We start from the raw sequence: 25,735 nt of genomic DNA, 5'->3' as shown, positions 1-25,735 counted from the left end.
TCCTTTCCAAGGCGCCTCATGTCTTTAAAGAATGTCTCAAAGTGCTTTAACTCTGTTATCTTCAGGTAAAGCTGCTGTCAAAGGCTTATGTTTTTAGACATTAGTAACCTTGTGCTGTCATTTTTTACTTGCAGTGGAAAGGGAAAAAGTGAATGTAACTTCAGAGATGGGACCTGGGAAAAATTTACAAATTGCATTCTAAATATAGGTAAACTGTGATTCAAAATATTTTGATTTGAGTTGTTGGCAACCCAAATTTCACTAGGACATGAAGTTTATAAGGTGGGGAGCCCATCATTTTTTCAATTAGTTCTTGGGAAAACACAGAAATGGAGAAAAACATAAGCCCATGAGCAATAATGGAGCTGGGTCCAGGCAGTAATGATGTGATTTTGCCACCATTAGCTGAAAATTTAATGGAGTTGGGGCCTGAAGATACCTAAATCTGGTACTTACAGTTATTGCTTACTTCAATTCAAATTTTTTTTGAACCATTCTAGTAAACTGTTTACAGGAGCTCAACAGTACAAAAGAACAAGAAAGATTTCCTGATATCTTCCAGGCTAGCTCTCCTGTTTGGTTGTCTTGGAAAGTTTGATGCTTTCATTTTCATCACTAGTTTTTGTTTTAATTTCATTGTACTTTTGTTGCAGAAATTAGTACATGAATGACATAAAGTTGATGTTATAGATAGCAGGCAAAAGCTAGGTGGTTCATATTAATGGTTCAACTTTTAAACTTCTATTCCCTGGATAAAAAAATGAAATGGGCAAAAATGATGACGGTGAAGAACCCAAAAGGAAGAAGCCAAAAAGAGGTGAAGCAAATTGTTTGGGATGAGATTTTGAGCATCAAACATATCAAAATCAAAGTCAATTGTCTCATAATCTTGAGCTCCTTTATGTCAATGTCTAGGAGACACAATGCCCCAACATAAATATAAGATCCAACTATTGATATTAATGATAAAGAAAAGCAAATTGGGTTGGCTTAAGATCTTTCCCAAAATCTCAACAAACATCTCATGGATACAAAAACTAATGTTGAGTGGTGAGTGCACATGCACCACAAGCTTGAGCCCAAGAAAATACAACCAAAATCACTTGAAGTTCTTTCTGGAATTGTGGGTCAGTGAGGGGGCATCCTCATGGAAATGTGGGTTCCTATGGGGGGGCCTCCACCACCTAACCATAATAGGGCTAGGGCTAGGGCTTAGCTATCTCAAAGTTGTTATCATATTATTGGTTCAATAATTCAAGATATTGCTTCATAAATTGTCCATTTTAAGTTACAGCATACAAGAAGCCAAAGATCTCACATTATCTTAAGCTTTTGAAAATAGGTAGAATACTATTCATTCATCTTACAATGCAACTGAGCTTAAAGAAAATAAGAAGAAAAAATATATATCTATACAATTTCTTTTGAAACCCCATCACAGATTGATTAATTAATTAATTACCTGGAAGAAACTGGATTCCAAGCTCTGGCAATCCCATTCATGGCACCATACCCTTTTGAACTAAACCCTAAGCACCCAAGTAAGCCTTGTCTGTAAGGCAAAAAAGTCTTCTTCCTCATCTCTTCAGCTTGAGCTCTATTTGCAGTGTAATGTAACTCATGTGGTGATGGTGGCATTCTCCTCTTCCCTATCCCATTCACTGGCTTCTTGACACTTCCTTTGCTTTTAGTATTATTACCACTACTACTACTACTACTATTTTGATGCTCTGAACCTTGATTGGTGATATCCTTTTGGTGATCTTTTGAAGCTGGAAGAGAAGAAGTTGTAGTGGTAGTGGTAGAGTTTGAGGATTTCTTCTCTTTAAGAACTGGTGAAAATGAGATTGTTGACCAGAACTTGTTGGTGCTTCTTCCTTCACTTTTACTTCTGTAAAGAAAATCTTTTAAAAACACCCACCTCTTTGAGCTTCTTCCAGCTGAAGATGATCTTGAAGAAGAAGCTGAAAGTGAAGCTGCTGCTGTTGTTGTTGCTTCCAAACCAGAACTTGACTGTTCATTCTTTCCATCATTCTTCTGATCATTATCTTTATCTAAACAAGAAGCACTTTTGAGTTGCTCAACATCGTCATCATCATAAGAAATGCTTCTCAGTGGAGACAAAGATCTTGTTCTTCTCCGTATAGATTTATCGCGCACAACTCTTAGATCTCTACCTCGATTCGACTCATTTGAAACCTGTACATTACATTCTTCCTCCTCGTCAAGATCCAACAATGGAGCCAGAACCTGAGGCCGCTCCAAATGACTCGACAGCTTCATGGGTCGGATCTTTCCATTCAAAAACAACTCATCAGCTGAACTCATCGACCCGGTTGAACCAGACCCGGATCCGAACTCAAAACCAAGAGCCACAGAACTACTACTCCTCCCAGTCCCATTATCATCCGGTGATGATGATGATGACAAAACTGGATAGGAATATGAAGCTGTTAAAGCAAAGTGCATGGGACTAGCAGGAGCACTGTAATAGAACCCACCATTAACGGGCTCGGATCCTCGACCCGGACTTGAAGGTGCACTAACATAAGGAGTGGAGCAAGTGCTGTCCATATCTTCAAAGAAGTGATGCTCTTGCTCTTGCTCTTGCTGTTTCCCCAAGTGGGCATGTTTTGGAAGGTCATTTATAGGGTTTTGGGTATTGTTGGAGGTGAAGTTTAAAGATTGGAGCTCCATTTTTGGCTGAAAATGGTGAGAGGTTTTCAGGGAGAAGGAGGGAGAGGGACAAGAAACATAGATAGCTGGTGCAAGCTTTGAGTGTGAGTTTGTGTTTAATTTTGGGGTTTTGGTTTGATTTATTTATATGACAAAATGGATTGTCCGTACAATAATTTTAGGCCACATATCTTTTGGAGAATATTTTCATGGAGAAAACAACTTTTTCCCACCCAAGGTTTACCTTAATGACTTTTCCCACCCCAGAAATTTTGAAATACCATTTTTCCACCCAAGGTTTATATTCCGTTACTATCTAAAATACACTTTACTTTCTTAGCCAGCATTCGGCGAATTACCAGGAGCCAAGGTGGGATGGGTTTGTAGAATGGAGGTCGATGGATCGAATGATAGTGATCGATTAAATATTTGTCATCGAAACTAACCAAAAAATCAACTAAAAATAGGAAATCTTGACTTTGCAATGGTTGATAATCAACAAGAAATCAGGTATCGGAGTGAGAAAGGTTTTATTGAGAGAAGACCGGAGGTTCAAATGGTGATGATAGAGAGAATTTTTGCAATCGAAATTAACCATATCAGCTTTGGTAATAACAAAATATAAATTTTGGGTGAGAAAGGGGTGTTTTGAAACTTTGTGGGTGGAAAAAGGTCTTTATCGTTTACTCTATTTTAATGACTTAATCATTTCTCACATTTTATTTTATTAAGTTTTATTAGGAACTCAAACCTTATTTTTGTTTTAACCAAGGTTACAATCTAAGTATGCACACCTCAACTAATCAACTTGATTAATATTAAAGGAGACTAGCATAATAACCTACTGCCATGGCCCTCACTTATATCGGGAATACTCAGATGTAGAATCGAACCTGAAACCGTGGGTCTATCCACGTTATCCTCAATTTGTCCTTACTAGTTAAGCTACCCGAGGATAGGTGGAACTCAAACTTTATCCTTATATGGAAAAAGATTATGATAATAAATGTCCCAATTTAACATTGTAGGGTATCTAATACATGGCACTTATGATGGTCACATAAGTGAAGATCCCAAAATTTCATATTTCAACAATGGAAATTCTAACGATACTTTTTTTTTTTTTAATTCAGTCTTTGTTAAAAATTATAAAGTCAAATTATAAAGAGTATTATAGTCTTTCATAACTTTACCCTTACCACATAACTTTACCCCCAAAAAAATTACTTGGATAATGAAAATACTAGCAACACTCTCTTTTTCTTTTTCTTTTTCTTTTTCTTTTTTTCTTTTTCTTTTTTACTTTTTCGAACGAACAAAAAAAAATATTAAGTTTGTATTATAATAAAATTAAAATTATCTTGAATTGACCACTTTATAAAGATCTAGTGATATATGTACATTAATAAACATTATAGTCAAATTTTATTTTATTTTTATTCTTTTTACTTTGTATAATAGAATATAAAAAATAAGAAATACCAACTTGCAAAGATAAGAAGAAAATCTTAATTATATTATTATATATATAATATTAACTCTACTTTATATTTCAAAAAAAAAAAAAACAAGGGTATTATCGTCATTTCAATTGCATACTAGTATTAATTAATCTAAGAAGATACCTCAAAAGAAGATGAAAATGGGTTGATTGGTGTACAATTTATTCTCCCTGTTTCAACGAAATCATATAAATGCAACAACCCCAACAAAGTCAATGCCTGCCAAACCCCAATTAATGCATTTAGTGTAAGGGTATATAGGACGTTACATTTTTCAACTTGTATTATAAAATAAATATTATATAGTTTGAAATATGAAAATAAAATGTTGATAGCATTGGGAGAAGAGTAGGGATCTTGGTGGACAAAATGTAAATATTTATTATTTATTATTATATTAAAAGTGAATTGGGTTCATAAAATGTCAAGAGAGCTCCACGTTCTCCTTTCATGTCACCCCACTCTTTGTTCTATTCTTTAATCTCTTTATAAGGTATGTACATTTACAAAATATTACTCCGTCACGTCACGGCTCTCCACTTAAATCTTGAAAGCCAGAAGAATTCGAACCTGTAAAATCTTAACCACGCATTTTAACGTTTATCCTATCACTTGAACTATTGGAGGGATTAGTGCTCTTTTTTCAAATGCCTTTGTTTATTTCTTTTCTTTTTTTGGTGATCGAGGGGATGTTTGGGCCAGCCTATACACACCTTGACAAGTTCATCAAAGTCCTGAAGTTAATGAATCGATATACCCTTTAATAGCCATTTGTATTAAAAATCGAGGTAACTTAAACTCATAATCTCTTAAATAGTACATTCAATAGTCATTGTCCAATCACTCGATCATTCATTATTGATTTATACATTTGTTGTTGAAAAGCAAGAAAGCGACCCATGAGAGTTTAGTCGTATAATTAGGTCCGTGGTTTATTCCTATAAAATTTAATTACTTTATAGACACATGCATAATCTAATCTAATTTAATCTAATCCTTGAAATCATAGCATATGGATCTCAAAGAGGAAAGAAAAATAGATTGTTCTGAAACTTATTATATAAAATAGAAATAGAAATAGATAAATAATGACTGACAAATTCTGAAGAAGAACAAAGTTATAGTAGGGTAGAGAAGCCCAAATATTCATAGGATCCTAACTTCTGGGCAGCTATTATATTTCAAGACCATCTAAAACCTCTCTAATTAATAATTAATCATTTGATTAAGGGACAACGACATTTTTCCCACCCAAGGTTTGGCCAAACATCACTTTCCCACCCATCAAGTTTCAAAATGACACTTTCCCACCCTTTGTTAGATTTTGTTATGATTTCTGTTAATATATTTACTAAAAAGGCGAAAATATCCTTAAGTATTTGACCTTATAAATTTTTTATTATTTTTTAATTAGCCAAAAATTTAAAAAAGAAAAAATAGGTAACCCCACCTTAAAAGTTAGGAGTAATGTTATAGAATTGTTTAAAGTTAAATGACATTAATATTTATTTATTTATAATGTCATCAATATCTTATCCACTATTATTCAATAATCTACTAAATTTATAATGTTTTTCATGATATAATGTTTTTATTTTTACTAATTAACATAGAAAATCAATATTCCTAATTAATTAAATAAATAAAGGAAAAAAAATATCTTTACACCTGAACTAATAAATAATCGAGTAAAGACTTTAACTTAACTAAATTTTAATTTATAATAAACTATTTAAAGGTATTTTCATCTTTTCAGTCAAATATTAACATGAAACACTAACAAAACCTGACGAATGGTGGGAAAACGTCATTTTGAAACTTGACGGGTGGGGAAGTGTCATTTTGAAACTTGATGGGTGGGAAAGTGTTATTTTGTCAAACCTTGGGTGGGAAAATGTTGTTCTCCCTTTGATTAATTATAAATTAATCAGAAAAATCAGAATGAACATGCCGATCTGCAAAGTCTTGCAGAGTTACAGGGGCTCTCTTTTGCAGCATCCAAGAAAGAAAGAAGAATATTGGTAGTCGACTCGATGGGGACCTACTAGAGAAGACTTTGTCAATAAAGAAATACTTCCACATGGTGTGTTTTCATATTTGTTTTACATGGCTTACCCATGTGGGTTTTTTTTTTTATTATATATATTCTAAATAAAGTTAAGCAGTAAAATATCATTGGAAATATTTGACTTATTATTTTTACCTATATTCTCAATTCTATTCTTCAAATAATATTTAACACATTATTCCAGAAATATTATCCTAATTTTTTTAATTACTTTAGACCTCATAAGGTTATTAATTTCATTAAATACCCTTGAAAAAAAGTTTAAAAACTAACAAAAACATCCTCGTGACCCATACTTGCCAGATTCCGGCAACCACCGTCGATGGTAGCAGGAATCTGCCACAACGGTGAATTACCGACTGGAACTGGCCGGTAATTCACCGATATGGCCGAAAAAGGCCAGATATGGCCGTCGTTGACCGAAAACGACGGCCAAAGATGGTCGTCGTTTTGGCCTTTTCCGGCCGTCGACGGTCACAGCAGGCCGTAGATCTGGCCTTTTTCGACCAGATCCGTGGTGGATCTGGCCGGAAAAGGCCATAACGACGCGTTACGACACAGACTTGACCGATCTGTGTCGTAACGCGATTTTCTGGCCAGATTCCGGCGGTGGTAGCCAGAATCTGGCACTGCAGGTGGTGGGGGATATTTTTGTCATTTTATATGTTGGGGTGTTTAATTAAATTAGTAAACCTAGGAGCTTTTTTATAAATTTTTAAATTTTACCTCGTAATACTCCCCTATTCAATTACCCAATATTATTCACAAAATACATTCTCGAAATATTATTATATATTTTTTAATATCTTTTAAACCCCCCTAAATTTGTTAATTTAACTAAACACCCCTAAATATTTTTTTTAGAAATTGCAAAAACACTCCGGCCACCGTCCAATGGTGGTGGCCGGCTGTCCGTATTTAATGGGTGGGTTGGGGGTGTTTTTGGTAACTTTTAATATTTTATTATATGGGTGTTTAGTAAATAAACAAACATGGGGAGTATTTTTGTTAATTTCCAAATCCTACATCGTAATACCTACCCAATTTAACTTTTTTCAAAATATTATTCTAAAAACTATCAGAATAATGAACCAAACAGAGCCTAAGAGTTACCCAATTTAACTTTTTTCAAAATATTATTCTAAAAACTATCAGAATAATGAATCAAACAGAGCCTAAGAGTCTCAAGTGAACTGTCAAGCTACCTAAAGGTAGTTCTTCTTCACAACATTCACGACATATTTTCTAAAACACACTTGTTGTCTTTCCTTATTTCTCTTTGTTATGACCAAGACTTAATGCTTTATATATATTATGCTAAATAGCCCGTCAGACTCATAATCATGCATCTCGACTAATTGATTACCGCAGCAAATCATCGCCACGATCTCTTCCTCAAATTGAGGATGCTTAGATAGGAAATCGAACCTAAGACTGTGTGTCTATTCACACTATTCCTAATTTGTCATTGTGATCGTAAGTACTTTTAATATTATTTGATCCAAAATAAACTCTTATTAATATTAAGGTCACTCATATGTGGTTAGGAACTCCTATTAATATTAACGTCACTCATATGTGGTTAGTCACTCATAACCAGTTATGAGTGACTAACCACATATGAGTGACGTTAATATTAATAGGAGTTTATTTTCGATCAAATAATATTAAAAGTACTTACGATCAAAATAGTGTTTGTGAGATTTAACTTACCATTTCGACCTCCATATTTGTCGAACATTACATTTTGACCTTCCGAAGAAACAATTTTTTAACTGGAGAGGTTTTTAAAGTTTTCAAGAGGGTTCTTAAAAATCTGTGGGTTTTGATTTGAATATTTAATATTGATTGATGTCACAACAACAAATAAAATGAACTCATATTAAGATTGGTTCTTATATGGGAAATCTTGGGGTTATTATTTTACTATTTTATATAGTTTTAAGCGGCTATGGTGTTATATTTTATTAGATTTTGACTGCTCAAGAATTAACCTATTTTTTGGCCTTAAATTAGTGAATGGATTTGGTCCACTTATATGCAGAGACTATATTTTATGGGATTTGGTCCATTCAAATTTAATTAAAGAGAACCAAAAACAAGAAACCCTAATCCAATATTTGGTGGGATTTGGTTTCAATATTGAATTACATCACATTTTCCAAACAAAATTATAGAAGATTTTAGTGAACCAACTATAGAGGATTTGAGTAAATCAACCAGATGAACTAGCAACCACAACTCTTGAGTATAATTATGTTCAGTTGGGAGTTGGGACTTTGCTATCATTAATGTTAAGTTAGAGGTTGAGAATCCTCTGAAGGGTCCAGCCTTTTAAGACATAAACTTACCAACAGAAGCTTTCTGCGGTGTGCTCCTATTTTTAAGGATATCACTAACACCATTGCCAACATTGTGACCACAACCTCAAATGTGGCAGGCCACTTCTGTCTCTGTGAAAACCATGGCTCATCCAACCCTCCTAGAAGAATACATACTTTTAACTGCAAAGACATGTCACACCAGAGTTGGAGAAGCTTTGGATTTTGCTATCATGGAGGAGAGGTATTAATATCGTACAAAAATTTTGCAACGTGGGAAGTTACACGTTGCAAAAACCTTGTCCTTATGATAATACCACAGTATATGTGATCAAATGCGACAGCTTGTGTAACGTTTGATATGAAGAGTTGCCTTAGAATGGAAATATACAAGCATGAATACATAATGGACATTTTCTGAATGATACATTTTCTTTCCTTCCAAAAAGGAAAGCGAACGAGATTCACCAGGTAAAAATTCATATAGATACACTAGAATTTGGAGAAAAGAAAAAAAAATACCTTAAAGAAGGGCTTTAGAAGAGCCAAAAATCAGAAACCAGTTCATCGACCAAAGAAGTTAATATATTATTCTCCATCTCTGTACCCTCTTCTAATGCTTCTATTTCAAAATCAATCCATTTGCCATATTGTGAGCTCATGTCCTTGTCTACAAGTTCGTCAACCATTAAATCTCCCATGTTATTCCAACCCCGTATTCCCTTGTATAATTCTTCTGCCAACCAATCCTTCCTTTGAAAGGGTGTTACACATTTAGACCAGCCCTTGCAGCTTCCGACAAAAAGTTGTAGGCCTTTGAAATCCAGGCATTCACGGACATAATCAAACAGAACCTTTCTTCCAAGTTGGCAGAATTCATCCCCATTGCTTCCCATTTTGTTTTTCTGATTCTCCAACTGATTGAAGAGATTTGGTGTTATTACTTGGTCAGTCTGACCCAATGCAAACTCATTCACCATTAGTTCTGAATTGTCAAGTATTTCCCTCATGTAGTCGAGTTCCCAGCTGCTCGATTCCTCGGCATCTACAAAACTGAATGATCTATTTCTATGCCTTTTTCCTATGTTCCCCACCAATATAGAAGATGCCGAGTCCGATAACTCTGTCTCCTCATCCACGGGAACAGATAAATTAGCAGGGAGCCAGCTGGATTCTGCTTGATCTCGAGCCAACAGAATGTGCTTGCTTTCTAAAAAGAAAAGTATATAATTTGGTTAGCAATCTTTCAGTAGACCATGCAGTTGCACTTAAGCACCAAGAAGCAATTCACATAATCATCTTGAACTGTTGTTTGGCATATACAAGCCTTATTATAAAACATCTGTTAATTTACCTTCAAACAATATGTAGATCTCATGTAGCAAAATAGATCCCCAATATGCAAAATATACGTATTAATCCAAATAATTCTGAACTTGTTGAGCACCATTTTCCCTATTTATCTCCAAAAACCTCATGGTTAATTCTTTTCTATACGTGCTTCCAAACTTTTACTAACTTAACATGTTTATATTTGGTTGCCAAGAAGTGAATAAAGGTAAGACCATAAATTTACCATCGGTACTGTTTCTGCTATCTGAGCAGCTCACACTCGTTACAGAGGGTTCAAGACTTGAAATGGCACTAGAACTTTGCCAATCTTCTGTTCCAGCATAATCTTTGTTGCTGCTACTGCTATGTATTTCCATTTCTTCAGGCTGCAGGTACTGTTCAAGGGAGATTGAGCGATGTAATGAATATTGCTTCAAGAAATGTCCGTTACATAAAACTAATTATCAAAATCATGCTGCTCTGCAAATTAAAAATCGAGGGCAACACCAGAGAGAAGAAACTTCATGGCAACCAAGGTAAAATACCTCATCTTTACCTTAGAATATGGATAGCTTGCTCTTATATTATGGACAGATAATAATAGAGAATATATAAAGATGACATTTTGACTTATGCAGGAAACTATAGGTTGCACAGGGTGGAGTAAAAAATTCTCAGTTGCACAGGGTGGAGTAAAAAATTCTCAGTTGCACATATCCCGACAGAAACTCAGATTTCTGCCTCTAGCACAGCTATAAAGCAACCTGTGCAATTATGCACCAAACAACTAAACATTCAAAGCCAAAATCTGTAGAACATGAAGCAATCAGTAATAAGCTAGTTTACTACTTAGCCAGTTAAGGTTAATTAATTGGCCACAATGGCACCTTCCCAAATGCATACAAAAGTAAGACTCATAGACTAGGAATCAACCTTTAACTCGTACAGTGATGGCCAGTAACTGCTACACTAAAACATTCCACTACTGCCTCCAGCATAGCAACATTATTAAGTTTAAGTTGGGGCTTAATTGAATTTAGTTGAGTTGTTTGGTCTAGTATAGATGTCTAACAAGTCTTTATCTTTAATCTTCTGACAAAGTGAAGGAGATCCAAATCTATTCATTCATTCAAGACCAAACATAAGTGTTTATGCATTGGAACACCTTCATCTGTCACTTTATCATGGAAAAACCCTGCTGCCGGGAAAAATAAATGACAAAGAGTAGATATAAAGCAAGTAACAACAACAGTAGTTATTACAATCCAATGAGACATACCTGCCACTTCTGGTTGATGCTAAGTGCCGCAGGGTCAATTGAGGAGCAACAGGAGTTGTCTAGGCCATCAAATGTATCTTTATCAAAAACAAGTTGAACACTTTTGTCATGTCGGGGAGATTTGGCGCTTATTGCATCAAGTGTGGTCACTGAATCTTGTAAATTGGATGCAGAACTACCGGTAGTACCCTCTTGGATCATATCACTGTGGGATGACTCAATCTTACTAGTTAGTTCCCTGAGTTTTTGGTCTAAAAGAACACTCAAAGCATCACCAGCACTTCCATTAAACCCAGGAGAAAAAAATGTAGAATTTTTTAAGTAGTGCTGATTATTGTTAGCAAAAGAATCAATATTGAAGCTGTAATTCCTCTCCATTACTCGACTGGAGGACTGAGAGTCAGCCATGGATCTTATGGGAGATGAAAATGTAAATGAAACAACGTCCGTTCCTTTCTTTCTATTATCTACACCCCAGTTCATGGATCCTTCAATCGCCACATTACACTTTACAGACTTTTCATCTTTCTTGTTCAATTCATTATCAGCACTACTTACTTCAAAGTGAGTATTCACAATTGCAGATTGTTTCTTTTGAGATAGATTCTTTCCTTTAGTTGATGAAAGGTTATTTCCAGTATTATTGGTTGTTAAGCCTGTCTTTCTGGAACCAGTTTCGGCATTGGCAACCACCCTATTTACAGTCCGCTTTGGCCCGATAGTACCACTTGTGGACTTAGCTTTTCTGCCTTGCTGATTGAGAACAGAAGTCTTTGAAGTTGAAGTGTCTTTATTCGATGTATAATTCTGCTTCTGATTATTCTGCTTAAGCACATTGCTAGTCCTGCTCCCAGAAGTTCGTTTCTGTACTGTCCTTTGGGTATCTGGTTGGCTCTTAAAAGACTGGTTTGCTTTCACATCACTCTTTTCCTTCTGGTCTGTAGAACTCCTATTACTACTGGAGGTTGATCCCTCTTTTCTCTTAACATTGACCTTTGCTTGTGCTGTAACTGAAACTGATTTTTCCTTCTTCCTAATGTTGTCAGGATTTCTTTTTTCCAGATTCATAGAAGCCTTGACTGCAGGATACACTGATCCACCACGGCTCGGGCCAATATGCTGTCCTTTTGTATACCTTGCAGAAACTGACTCATTAGATTTTTGAGGCCTGGACACTCTGTGCGCAGCTTCCATTTTCTCTTTCAAATCCCAAATTCTCAAGGGAGCTGTAGAAACAATCGATGGTCTTTTATCCTTGGAAATTGCCTGAGGACTTGCCTCAATTATCTTTGCAGCAGCCTCCATAATGTAGGCAGTATTTTTTGTCAGGATGAATCCAGGACTCTTGATGGGGGACAGAAGCTTATGGTGGGTGATTGGAATTGATTTAGCTGATTTTGGTGGGAGCATTTCAGTTTGAAATCTCTCAATTGGTCGGTTCTGCACTTTGCGCACCCTTGATTCAACATTATTCTGATTAAACCACTCTTTATTAGGAACCCTGATATACTCCACTGAGTGATCTTCACTCCACAAATCGGGGATATTCCTATTATAATGAGACGCTCTAAGAGAGCGTACATCAGAACATGGAGTAGAACAAGGCTCGGGAACATTAGATGTTGGCAACGAATCCAAACCCATAAGTCTAGCAACTACCCCAGGTGCTCTAGCCCCATATCCTTCATCACTAGTTACTGATGAAGCACAATTAAAATCACTACTGGCCTTATTACTTGAACTCGCTCTACTCTCGTCCACCTCTATCTGCTAACACGGGGAGAGAAAAGAATTAATTACAAACCTTTACCCTTATTCTAAATGCGAAACAATCAGAAAAGGAAAAAGGAAAAAAAAAATTAAGATGAACAAAAGGAGAGTAATTCCCACCACATGAAGCAGTGACTTAGCCATCTTTCCAACATTTTCTTTTCCTTTCTTTGGTTCGTCTACAACCAAAAAAAAAAGTCATGTCGCCTAATTATAACAGGGCAGTAATTTCTAAAAGCACATATGCAATTTGATGATATATGAGAACATAAATGTACCATCTAACTCAGGATTATTTGAGAACAGTTTCTTCCGAGATTTTCCATTCCAATCAAATAAGTGAAGAAAGCCCCCCTTTGAACGTTTTTTCTCAACCTCCATTATTTCATCTACCAGCAAAATGGAACAACAAATAAGTGTTAAAAAATAAAATTCCAGAAGATAATATAGACAAAAAATCATCATACTTTTATCCGTAAATTTTCTAAAAAGTTCAAAATCATAAATGTAATAAATAAATAGCACAGATTTAAACCAAAACTATGCCTAGTTTAACCTACATTGCTCATTCAGCTAGAAAATAAAGCTTCAAAAAGCCCCAAAATTAAAGAACTATTTAACATGCAAACCACATCTTTGATCTTCTTAATCTCACATTTACAAAACCAGCGAACAAAATTAAGCAAAAGAAACAGACAATTGCAATCAAAAGGGAGCATCTTCAAACAGCAGCAACAAAAAAAAAAAAAAAAAAAATCATGAACAGAGAATCATATCAAGTAAAAACCCACCCAAAATCCTTTAAACGCAAAAGCAAAATCCCACTTTGCAAACTTCAAGCTCCTTCTCTACCTTCCTTAAGCAGCAAATTAAACACAATGGCAGTACAGAAAAACACCAAAGTCCAAATGGGTATGCTTCAAAAGGAACAAAAGAGACAAATTTTGAAGCATCTCAACCAATCTCACCATACATTTGTTACAACCACAGAAACCCCATTTAGTAACTCCCGCCAAGCACTTTCATTTCTGGTGACTTCTGAGTAAAGATTGGATTTTTTCTATTAAAGATTAGGATTTAAAAATAAAAGAAAAAATTTTGCTAAAAAAGCAGTAAAGAAAGGTAAAATCAGAAGAAAATATGGGTGACATTAGCAGAGATACTGCGAGAGAAATTAGGGTGAAATAAGAAATGGGTCCCTGAAGAATGGAGTACAGTAATTAAGTTTAAGTGGGTTGTCAGGACAGACAGTGGGGAAGTGAGTAGGAAATGTTTTGAGTAATAAATTCTAACTAAGAGACAGAAACTCTGTGCACCGCCGTAAATATTTTGAAGAAGTCTGAGGCTCTTTTCATGTGAAAAACTTGAGTTAACTCCACAGAGAGAGAGAGAGAGATTATCATATCTATTGCCTGATATTGGGACCCAAGAATTGGGGGTCTCTCCTAGCCAAATAAAGATTAGCTTCAGAGAGTTCTCACCAAATAATAGACCAAATATATACATATAGGTTAGTTTATAAGTTTTAAGTTATCTTAATTTTGTAGACGGATTATAAGTGACAGATTCATAGAACTTAAAATTAAATTAATATAGATAGACTTAAAACAGACAATATTTATTTGATCAGCATATAATTAAGCAGACGAAATATATTGCGAGAGTCAAATTGCAAGTAAACATAACATTTTTACGAATTGATCAATTACGAGCTACATGTCAGAATTATGAGAGAAAGTTTACGAGATTAAGATATAAATGTAATATTACCATTACTTATTCTTGTGGGCACTTTTAGGGTTATGTGAGTTTGTTAATTTGTTTTCTTTTGTATGTGGGGGCATGAAAGGTGCACTAAAAAGTTAATGAAGAAAATGGTCCTGCTCTTAAATATGTATGAAATTCTATCAACCATTAAGGCTCTTCTTTCTTTTAATCAGTGGCGTTATGTAATGTGTCAAAACTTGTCATTATGTTACCAACTTTATCTGCAATAACTTGTTGCCACTTGCCATCTTGAAACCATTTATAATACTCTTTCTTCTAGGTGAGAAAAAATAGAGGGGCGTAATTTAATAAACCCATGAATGTTTTACAATTCTAAACACCTCCCCACTAGCTTGAGAAGTTAACTCTGACCCCATTCCATCAAATTTCCTTTAATAAACTAAGAGATGACCATTCTAGACTTCAAAAACCCTATATTCAACCAACAGCTGTAGTTGAAGGCTGACCCTACCTCGATGTGGTTGCATGAGCCATTTTCAACTTTGTCGCTTTTGTTAGAGGTTGTTTCTAACCTCACGACACTATCATAAGTCGTGTTTTGCCTCATGGTGGAGAAATTATGAAGAAGACGGAAATGAGAGAAGGATAAAATAATACTTAGGGTTTTCATAAAAAAAGGTTGGAAGTTTGAAAGTACTCTTCCCACAAATGAAAATATCAAAATACCTGATTCATCAGTTAACTTTAATAGCAAAAACCGACCGAGTGAAGGTTAGGGTCCTATCTCGAAACTAGAAGGGTTATATGGAATTACAAAATATTTGAGGGTTTACTATAATCTCACCTATTATTATGTTATGTGTTCTGACCTTCTCATATTTTAATTCTTGGAGAATTAAATATTGAAACCTGCCCTTTGTCTTGTCGAGTCTCTCCTATCCAAAGACTCCAAAATCCAATAGAATTTCATAGAGAAAATCAAAAGGCTTATAAAAAATCAGTAACTTATTTCAGGGTAAAACATTTATGCATTTTTAATCCAAAACTTGTCTTTACCATTATGGACATTTTCTAGTAGTCCTTGTTCCCAGCAAAACTTTTGGCTGCAAGTTTGAAATTTCAGCACCAAAAAGTCAATACAAATGGAAGAATTTTTGCCTTCATAAACCCAAGATTAAATACAATAATTTCAGTTTCGCTTTCAATCTTTGAATAATGATTTCTCCCTTGCATATGAAATGACAATTACCAAAACTTAAATCAGCATGCTCAGATCGAGAATTTAAAACTATACGTCTATCTACACTATCATCAATTTACTCTAATAAATATCTTCTAATATCATTATATATATATATATATATTTTTTTTTTTAACCGAGGTGTCTAAGCCATTAATCATCGAGAGAGACTAATGCAACAACCCACTGGCATAGCCTTCACTTAAATCACGGATATTCATATAGAGAATCGATTCTGAGACTGTGTACCTATCTACAACATCTCTAATTCACCCTAATCATCTGGGCTACTCACAGATAAATCTCTACCATCATTGTTATTAACACATTTTACCAATCACCCATTCACCCTCTATCGTCATGGTTACGTTTGAGATTATGTTATTTAACTAACACAGTTACCATTAGCATGTCAAATGAAATATCGAAACCTTTACAAAACATGGACGAAAGGATAAATTATTATTTCAAATATGGATAAAGGTATTTGTACAAACTCTTTATACAAAGAAAGTCTGTACAAAATGACGTGACACATCATGTGAGTGTCACGTGACATAAAAACCTATCTAATATTATTATGACATTAAGTTACGTAGATCTCAATGTCATATGATATACCACGTTAGTTTGTACAAACTCTCTTTGTATAAGAATTTATGCAAATAGCATTACCTTTCAAATATTTATAATAAATATATAGATAATGAGCTAACCAGTTAGTGCTAGTCCCTTGTCCTGTTGAGACTCTATGGGATAAGCAAATCATACGGAAGATTTCAACTTTGGACCCCTTAAAGCTAAAATGGGTGATGAAGAAAATTTTGGATTCAACCAAAGTGGTCACAATTTGATTATTATTATTATTATTGTATCGAGCGACACATGAAAAATAAATTATTGGGTCGTTGACATATCATTATCTAACCTAATCTAATCAAATCTAATCTCTTTTGCTAAATTTAATTAATAAAATGTTAATCACACCAAACACTTTTGTGCACGGTGGTTGCATGTGCTCTTTCTCAAAATATTCTTCACAAGTCTTTGTCAAAAAATGCAGATCTTAGATCTTAGATTCATACTTTGACTATAGCCGGCTGTGTGTTGGCAACAATTTATGAACATATTGAAAAACGTTTTAGGGTTTTAGAAACGTTTTTAATCTATTTTAATCGAACGTTATGAGATCAATAGTGCCGAAAATACTCAAAAAAAAATTTCTTAAATATATTTTCTTTGTAATCAAGGTGTCCGAAGTCTGGACCACTTTAGGATCCCAAGAGACTAGTTGAAGTACGTGCAAACTAACCCAAACACCCCCGAATACCAAAAAAAAAGTGTCCAGACCAACTTACGCACATCTCAACTAATTGCTTAGATGGAAAATCGAACCTAAGACTGTACGTTTATCTACACTATCTCCAATTCGCCTTAACCATCTAGACTACCCATGGATGAGTTCTTTCTTAAATATGTTTAATGTCAATATGAACATGGAATTTGTCTTTTGATTTGAGAGCGTAAAAGAAAACTATCACAAATGATGATGATGATATTTGAGCAGCCAACTGGGTATAGTTGGAAGTGGAATTAATGGCGTTTGAGTTGTGAGATCACTGACGACTTGTCATTTTTCTTTTAGTTCATAAACAGACAAGTCGTCCATTAAGGAAAGAACAGTATGTCCTTCATTCTATGAAAAAGTGCTATATTCAACACCTAAAAAATGAAAGCAATGGCAAACATTTTTGAAAGGACATAAAACCCATCTAATCACATTGAATTGTTATAATATTATCATACAAAATCAAACAATGGGATTATATGAAGAGGTGTCTGATCCTGATTCCTCTACTAAGTCTTAACCTTGATCATGCGTTCCTCCATTATAGGATATTTTTACAGGTTATGGATAAGGATTGGCATCTTTAGTACTCCAGAAAGGATATATGTTAAGATGGCAATGCCATTTCCTAGGTCAAAAGTAAAACGCTGTGGAGAGAAGATAGTTTAAGAGTATGGCAATGAAGAAGGTAAGTTTAAAAACCTGCAATGGGTTTGAACATATCTCAGCTGCAAAAAGAGGAAATGTGTGTGCTCAGAGGGACGCCTTGAGACAATTATCACATGGACTAGGACCATATTTGCAGGTTTTCCTGTCAAAAGACTCTCCAAAGTGTTGGAGTAAGGTTTGTCTCCTGCATTCGACCTACAAAATTCAGATTAGCGAACAATGATTCATAAGAATAAACTTGAGTTTCAGCAACAGTGGGCAGAATTAAATGGAGTGAGAATTATCTTACCTTTAGTTCACAATACTGCTGCATTTTTTTAGCTTGAGCCATTGCGGTTTTAAAGCGTTCACTCTTAAAGCCTTGACCATTCCGCAACATACATACAATCCGACTAAAATCCTTCTTCTGGTATAGAACAATACATAGAGAAGGAAGATTATCTCTGCCAGCCCTTCCAGACTCTTGATAGTAGCTTTCAATCGATTTGGACAATGTATTGTGGACAACAAAGCGCTGAAAGTTGATATAAAGAAAAACATATATCAATACAGGGGAAAATAATCAATGTGGTATGCCAGAAAAACACATATGCTGATAGCAAGATTCTGATAACAATCACTAACACTGCAAGCTTTGTATGACTATGATAGTGCACACATTCAAAACTGCTTAAACTTTTAAACAACAGTACCATTATATCAACTGTTACTCAGCATTATATACAATATACTTCATTTTAAGACTATTATATTTACTCGTTTTCCATCAGATATTAAACCAATGTTACTGTATGTCAAAATGCCACCCAATAGCAGCCAGTATCACTGTCACTGTAACTGACAGGAAACAACTATTTGATTATTTGATAGCTGATTCATTTGCAATTACATTAATGAACCAGCACCAAGAGAAAACAATTAGCTTCACAGTTTGGAGAAAATATCACCTCACAACGTGTCAATAATGCAATCACAAAGCCGAATTGAAAGCCAGAGAAAAAACATCAAACAGAGAAACTGCAGATCTTATCTAGACTTACAACGTCTGGTTTGTCTATCCCCATCCCGAAAGCAATAGTAGCACAGACAATATGGACCTCTCCAGTGTGCCATTTCTTTTGAACAGAAACTCTTTGACGAGCAGCCAGACCAGCATGGTAATATACTGTTTTAATCTTGCATTTGTCATTTAAAAAGTTTGATACCTCAACACATTCATTCTTTGAAAGGCAGTAAACAATTCCACACTGATTCTTGAAACGATCCTTGATAAGCTGTCCAAGCTGCTTCAACGATTCCTTGGTTTTTGCAATCACTTCATACTTCAAGTTGGGTCTATCAAAGCTTGTCTCAAGGACAAGCGCATGAGGAATCCTTAAAGCTTTTAGAATGTCCTGCAGAAGAATCGGTTGTGATAAGAGAAACATTATTCAGAAAGAGACAGTAGAAAGATGCCCAATATTGCAACCCAATTACCTCACGAACTGAGGGGGTTGCTGTGGCCGTTACAGCCATCACAGGAACATTTGAAAATTTTTGCTTAAGACACCCTAAGCCCCTGTAATCTGGACGGAAATCATGTCCCCACTGGCTGAGAAGCACAAGTAGAGCAAGTAGAAATTAATATGAGGAAGTTTCTTAGTTCCTAGATATCAAAAGTACAAATTAGGAACGTTGCGCTGATTGATTCTCATTGTTTTCATTGTTCAGGACCCTGTATGTCTGCAAAACCTATCTGTCATATGATGGCTATGCCTCAACATCATATAACTTTTCCACTAAAGGCACTGTATCATGACTAATTCACAAATATGTTAACAGCTACAAGGAATAATTTCAGAATCACTGAACAATAAGAAGAGCAAATGACAAGATGATTCCCCCATTTTTCTACTAGTAGTTACCACAATGCAAAGAACATACCTTACACAATGTGCTTCATCAACAACAAAACCTGCAAGTTGTCCCTGTGATTAAGTGGGAGCATCACATCAGTAACCAAAATTTTTCATAATCTTAAGCTACTATATTTTTTAAATGTATTCTGCCATGATGGAAAGACCCACCTTCCGGTGTAAGCATTTTAGCACCTCAAGGAATGACGGGTTTCCAGCGATCCTTTCAGGAGTCACATACAAGAGCTTACATGACGGTTTATCTTTCCGAGAAACACAAAAACAAAATGTAAAAGTGAAAACGAATTGACGAAGAGTATCTAGTCAGAAAAGAACATTTTAAATTTGAATAATCACATCAGTACTCACAGAATATTGATGTCATAATCTGAAATAAGTTTTAGCACAGAAAACAGATTAACCCAAGCAAATCTAAAAAACAACGCTTATACACCTCCTCAAAAAGAACTTCTAGAAATACACAGGGGCAAATTTTTATATGAACTTAGTGCAGAGAAAGAACTGAACCTTGCCTTAGCTCTTGGAGGACAGCTGCCGCTTGGGAAGCAGTTTGTTGAGAATTCAAAAAAGTTGCTGGTATTCCAAACTTGAGGTTTAAAGTTATTATCTGATCCTGAATAAGCGAAAGTAGAGGAGATATGACCACTGTTACACCTGGTTTCAGAGTCGCTGGAAGCTGTAGAAATAATGACATAGTTACCAACATTACATTTGTGCGAAGATAAGAAGACAGCTGTTGCACATAGGAAGAAAGAAATATCACCTGGTAGCATAGACTTTTACCACCTCCAGTCGGCATGAGAACAAAGCAATCTGTCTTCGCAATAGATGCTTTACAAGCCTGATGCTGCAATGGTCGAAATGTTCTATTGCCAAATATAACAACATTCGCGAATTCCATGTCATCCAAGGCTTGTAACTCTTCAAAACTAAGAGTCCCATGTTCACCTTTTGATACCTGAGAGCATTGCTTTTTATTGGAAATAGATGACTCCGAAACACCAGTGATGCCACTCTCACAATCCTTCAATATAAACCAACCATTTCAGTATCCAGAATTACTTAGACCCAAATTTAAAAAAATAAAAAAAATTGAAATCCAGTGAGCCTAAAGTAACATAACTAAACAATACACAAAATTAGCCGAGGTGAATGATAAGTTGCAGCAAAGAGCTAAAACTACCATTCACTAACTCTTACCAAGGATCTTGAAAACTGTTTAGCCAAACTTCGAGTGCAGGAACGACTGTTCTGATCCTTTTGCTTGGGAATTCTGAAGTCCAAGTCTTCATCATCGCTTGAAGAGTCCAACTCCATCAAAGTTGGGCGCTTTCTAGGCTGAGGTGAATCATCCACAATGTCAATGTAATTTCTAGTACTGTCATCATTATCAGCCGCACCATTATTCAAAACCCTTTCGTCTAACATGTTATTCAAAGCTCCACAAGCTTCTGATTCCATAGCCTGTAAATCATCCCAGTCCTCACTGTCTTGCATGGTTTCAGCCAATGCGGCAAGAAAATCATCTCCACAATGCTCCACAGACACAAAATCTCGCCCATCATCACCTTCACAACAATCAAATCGTCCAAGAAAACTTTATATGCTTCAATTATGACCCATATCATGTTTCAAGCTATAATTTTTCCGTAATGTTACCGTACAGAAACACCAAATAAACAAAAAAATATGTATACAAAGTACCGTAGAGAGAAATCAAACGATTCAAGCACTTCTTAGAGGAAGCTTCATCAAAGCCAAAATCAAGAGCCAAGCTTAGCAATCGAACTTTCTCGAACTCAAGATCATGGCCGTCCATATCCGACGAATCGATTTGATTGAAGGGTGATGAAATGATTGAAAATCACCCGCGCTAAATTGTGCTATGGTTGAGACCTAGAGTGAGTGTTAAACCAGCTTATATTTATTGAGAATTCGAAGCTTCAAGACGTCACCGTTTAAGCTTCTCTTCCCGCCTTAATTGTTTTATGATTTTATCCGAACCCATAAAATTACCCGAAACAAACGGGTTTGGATTTGTCTTAATTTTTTTTTTAAATGAGTAAAATTATTCCAGCCGAGTTTGTATTAATTTTGAATTCGACTTGATTTGGTTAGGGATTATGATTAGTTTTGCTTTATTTGAAACCAAATCGAATCAATCCACATATGATTCAATTTCATTCAACGAGCATACTATTATACAATGATAATTTGAGATTGACAATTAGTTTGGCTTGTGGGCCACCAATAATGCTAGGGACACCGAAAATTTTACACCGAAAATGTGTACCGGCCTACGTGTAACACGTATCTGATTTGTTTAATAATTTTTTTCTAGTGAACAGCCGTCCATCAAATTTGGACGGCCGTTCACTTACATGGACGCCCGTCCATATTATATGAACGAGCGTCCATATACAAGGGAAGGGACGCCCGTCCCTGATTAAAATATAATAAAAAATTTTATAAACATTAGAGACGACCATTCATAAATTTTGGACGACCGTTCTTTACATTTGGACGGGCGTCCATTAGGAATGGACGCCAGTCCCTTACCTTTGGACGGGCGTCCATTAGCCCGTCCATGCTTTAAAAAAAAAAAAAAAAAAAAAATTCTAAACCTCTTCTACTTTGCTCTTCTTCGTCGTCTTCATTCTCCATCTCCTGGATTCTCATGTTAGTTCTTATATTACTGCCAGTTGCATTAATTGCTTTCCTTTCTTTTGCTTATTGAAACTGGCAATAATCAATCACTAACAACGAGCATTATTGTTACATTCCATTTTTTTGGTCAAATCACACACTTCTCTTCCGCCATTGGTCAAATCATGCACAAAGAATATCAACTTCGGCTTCATTCCATGGCACCTTGACATCAACAAGCTTGAGGAGTGTGTCAAGCTAAAGGCGTGAGCATCACCACGGTTTGTCCAACATTCATGCGGTTCCCAGTCTTAGTACAGCCTCTAGAAGCTTTTAGAACATTCTGCTATTTCTCAATTCCTCACAGACTGAACAGAAGAAAAAAGAAACAATGAGACTGGCCAACCATATAAGCAACAATTAATTCATACGAACAATATGCAAATTAAAATACATTTTCATGGGCGAGGATGGCAGAATAGAAGCACATACAGCAGAGAGAGAGAGAGAGAGAGAAGAATCAAGAAACCCAGATTTATATGGTGATGTTGGAATGCCAATTAATGCAACTGGCAGTAATCTAAGAACTAACATAAGAATCCAGGAGATGGGAATGAAGACGGGATGGGGAATGAAGACGAAGAAGAAGACCAAATTAGAAGAGGTTTAGAATTTTTTTTTTTTTTTTTTTTAAAGCATGGACGGGCCCGTCCAAAGGTAGGGACTGACGTCATCCTAATGGACGCCCGCCAAACTACGGGACGGCCGTCCAAAATTTATGAACGGTCGTCCTAATGTTATAAAATTTTTATTATATTTTAATCAGGGACGGGCGTCCTTTAAATGGAGACGCCGTCCCTTGTATATGGACGCCCGTTATTAATATGGACGGGGTCATGTGAGTGAACGGCCGTCAAATTTGATGGACGGTCGTTCACTAGAAAAAAATTATTAAACAAATCAGATGCGGTTACAGTAGGCCGGTACACATTTTCGGTGTAAAATTTTCGGGTCCCTAGCATTATTGGTGGGCACACCCCACCTCAATTTTTTTTTAAATTTAATAGTACATTTTTGGATTTTGTTATCCTAACAGAAATTTTTTATTCTGTTACGAATTTATAAGATGTAACATTGACATTTTTATATATTCAGCGAGAAGTGGTTTAAGTGGTATATATATATATAGTAATTCTCTGACTCTCTTTGGGTTAGACGGCAAACCCTTTACCCAGTTGAGTTAGTATATCCAGGAAGTCTTATGTTCAAATCTCTAGAAAGGTATCTATCACATTTATGCAATTACTTTAGTTCATTGGTGTTTCGTGACCTTAGAAATAGGCAAGCTCCAATAAGGCTTGGATACCTCAATTACCTTAAAAAAAAAAAATCTCTAGTTAGGACCATCATGTTAATCACCTCTAGATTCTTGCATGTAAAATATCACTTCACTCAATGAGTTAGTATAATGGCATTCAAGCATAATTAGGGATGGGGTTTGACCCGCATTGCCAAGGATCCGGCTCGAACGAGGTAGGGATTCAAAAAAATCGGGGAATGGCACAAGGACAGAGAAGAAAAAATTTCCTGTCCACTTTATCCCTGCCCGCCCCAAACTATATATTATTGAAAATTTATATTTTTTCCATTAGATTTTATATAAAGTTAGCATCCCATGATTTCAGAATTATGATTTTAAGTCATATGTCAAAATTTGTAATGTTTATCTTAAATTTATTATTGTATATTTTAATTATAGAATAAAAATAACCTAAGATGAAATGGTACGATTAATATTAACTTATATTGCTATTGGATAACTAATTTATTATTATGTTTTTATTCGTTTGTTATATTTCTTAATTCTTATTGTTAATTTATTTACATACGATTGGTTTTTGCATGTTTTTCTTTGATAGTATTACACGAGATTAATTATTAAATATTTAGTAAAGTTCAAATATTTAATTTAATTCATGCTGAAATATCTAAGTATCTTGTTTGCTACATGGCGACATTGAGTCATGAACAATTGAACACGGTACAATTAAAGTGTTAATTTTACAAATTTTATAAAAATTATATATTTTATAATACTTTTTAATTAATAGGTTGATCTTTAAATTACCATCAATATAATGATGTTTAATTAATTTTATCTTCTAAATAATATTTTTGCTAGTGCTTATATTAATAAGAATCTAATAAAATGTCGGCAACAGCCTTTGACAAAAAACAAAACTCTTCATGCTTAATCAATAATAAATTTGCTAACACATAATTTGATTTAGGAAACTAACACAAACTGTTCACCAGTTCAGATTGATGATTCAATTCATTAGCAAAACACAGAGCCTTTATATACTAAGAAAACAGATAATATTTATTATTATTTTTTTTGAGGGGGTTACCGAGGGTGTCCAAGCCAGCTTATGAACACTCCGACTCGAACAAAGTGTCCTAATAATATCAACACACGCTGCAAACCTTTAACCCTAAGCCTTATCCACTCGGCCAACTCATTGTTGGTTGATAACAGCTAATATTTGTTAACACATAATATTAGCTCCAACTAATTAACTGCTAGTGCTACAACTGAAGAAACATACGAACTAAATATTAATGGAAAAACACAATGCCTACATGGATATAGCTAGCTAAACCTAAACTAGGTCCACTGGAATCCACATTACGTCCTGACCAAATAACCTCTGATAACTTTGTTAAAACAATAAAGTCGTCAATTTGTACAGCATCCATCCCATTTCGCTGCTCGCAACACCAACCTGCTCATCAATCCCTTTCCGAGTGCTCGCAACACCAACATGCTCATCAATTTATTACCATCCTTGAAACAGCCAAATGCTCACCACTCTCATAATACGTACTTGCCACACCAAAAGGCTCATCACTCTCATTACAAGTGCTCGCAACGCCATTACAAATGCTGCAAACCATTACAAGTGCTCGCAACGCCAAAAAGCAAAAGATTATCACTCTCATTGCAAGTGCTTCATACACCAAAAGGATCCTCTCATTCAACAGTGCATCCCCCACATGGCCTCTCATTCATTACAAGTGCTGCACACCAAAATGTCATCTCTCTCATTACAAGTGCTTGCCACGCCAAATACTCATCTCTCTCATTACAAGTGCTTCGCACGCCAAAATGCTCATCACTCTCAGACAAGCCTCGCAACACCAAAATGCTCAACACTCTCATACAAGTGCTCGCAACAC

The 25,735-nt window shown here is 35.3% G+C and overlaps 3 protein-coding genes across 3 annotated transcripts; all 3 read right to left on the bottom strand.

The window, feature by feature from the left end:
* Positions 1-1,455: 1,455 nt before the first annotated feature.
* Positions 1,456-2,697, bottom strand: LOC116127923 (uncharacterized protein DDB_G0271670-like). Its single transcript, XM_031413578.1, has one exon. The coding sequence runs from the start codon at positions 2,695-2,697 to the stop codon at positions 1,459-1,461; it is 1,239 nt and encodes a 412-aa protein (XP_031269438.1). The 3' UTR covers positions 1,456-1,458.
* Positions 2,698-9,103: 6,406 nt separating this feature from the next.
* Positions 9,104-14,316, bottom strand: LOC116127922. The gene is made up of 6 exons (XM_031413577.1): positions 13,917-14,316; positions 13,227-13,337; positions 13,069-13,127; positions 11,179-12,945; positions 10,144-10,294; positions 9,104-9,777 (listed from the first exon to the last, which is right to left on the bottom strand). Exons 1-6 carry the CDS (start codon positions 13,921-13,923, stop codon positions 9,104-9,106), a joined length of 2,769 nt encoding a protein of 922 aa, XP_031269437.1. The 5' UTR covers positions 13,924-14,316.
* Positions 14,317-17,637: 3,321 nt separating this feature from the next.
* Positions 17,638-21,727, bottom strand: LOC116127971 (ATP-dependent DNA helicase Q-like 1). The gene is made up of 10 exons (XM_031413631.1): positions 21,554-21,727; positions 21,050-21,417; positions 20,613-20,873; positions 20,357-20,525; positions 20,000-20,091; positions 19,857-19,900; positions 19,410-19,524; positions 18,974-19,327; positions 18,223-18,447; positions 17,638-18,128 (listed from the first exon to the last, which is right to left on the bottom strand). Exons 1-10 carry the CDS (start codon positions 21,666-21,668, stop codon positions 18,018-18,020), a joined length of 1,854 nt encoding a protein of 617 aa, XP_031269491.1. The 5' UTR covers positions 21,669-21,727; the 3' UTR covers positions 17,638-18,017.
* Positions 21,728-25,735: the final 4,008 nt, after the last annotated feature.

The sequence above is a fragment of the Pistacia vera genome, unplaced genomic scaffold, assembly GCF_008641045.1.
Source record: "Pistacia vera cultivar Batoury unplaced genomic scaffold, PisVer_v2 Contig196, whole genome shotgun sequence".
NCBI classification, from domain to species: domain Eukaryota; kingdom Viridiplantae; phylum Streptophyta; class Magnoliopsida; order Sapindales; family Anacardiaceae; genus Pistacia; species Pistacia vera.
Note: the sequence above shows the minus strand (reverse complement) of the source record. Positions and strands in the feature narration are given on the sequence as shown.

Bases quoted from the DNA above. Each gene is read 5' to 3' on its own strand.
- LOC116127922 (XM_031413577.1), bottom strand. The intron at 10,295-11,178 runs GTATGTCTCATT...TCCCTTGAACAG, and splicing joins GCATCAACCAGAAGTGGCAG to TACCTGCAGCCTGAAGAAAT. The intron at 9,778-10,143 runs GTAAATTTATGG...TTTTCTTTTTAG, and splicing joins TAGCAGAAACAGTACCGATG to AAAGCAAGCACATTCTGTTG.
- LOC116127923 (XM_031413578.1), bottom strand. From the start codon at position 2,697: ATGGAGCTCCAATCTTTAAACTTCACCTCCAACAATACCCAAAACCCT.
- LOC116127971 (XM_031413631.1), bottom strand. From the start codon at position 21,668: ATGGACGGCCATGATCTTGAGTTCGAGAAAGTTCGATTGCTAAGCTTG. The intron at 20,092-20,356 runs GTTCAGTTCTTT...TTTCTCGGAAAG, and splicing joins CCTCCAAGAGCTAAGGCAAG to ATAAACCGTCATGTAAGCTC. The intron at 18,448-18,973 runs GTAAGTCTAGAT...ATCAACTTTCAG, and splicing joins GGATAGACAAACCAGACGTT to CGCTTTGTTGTCCACAATAC.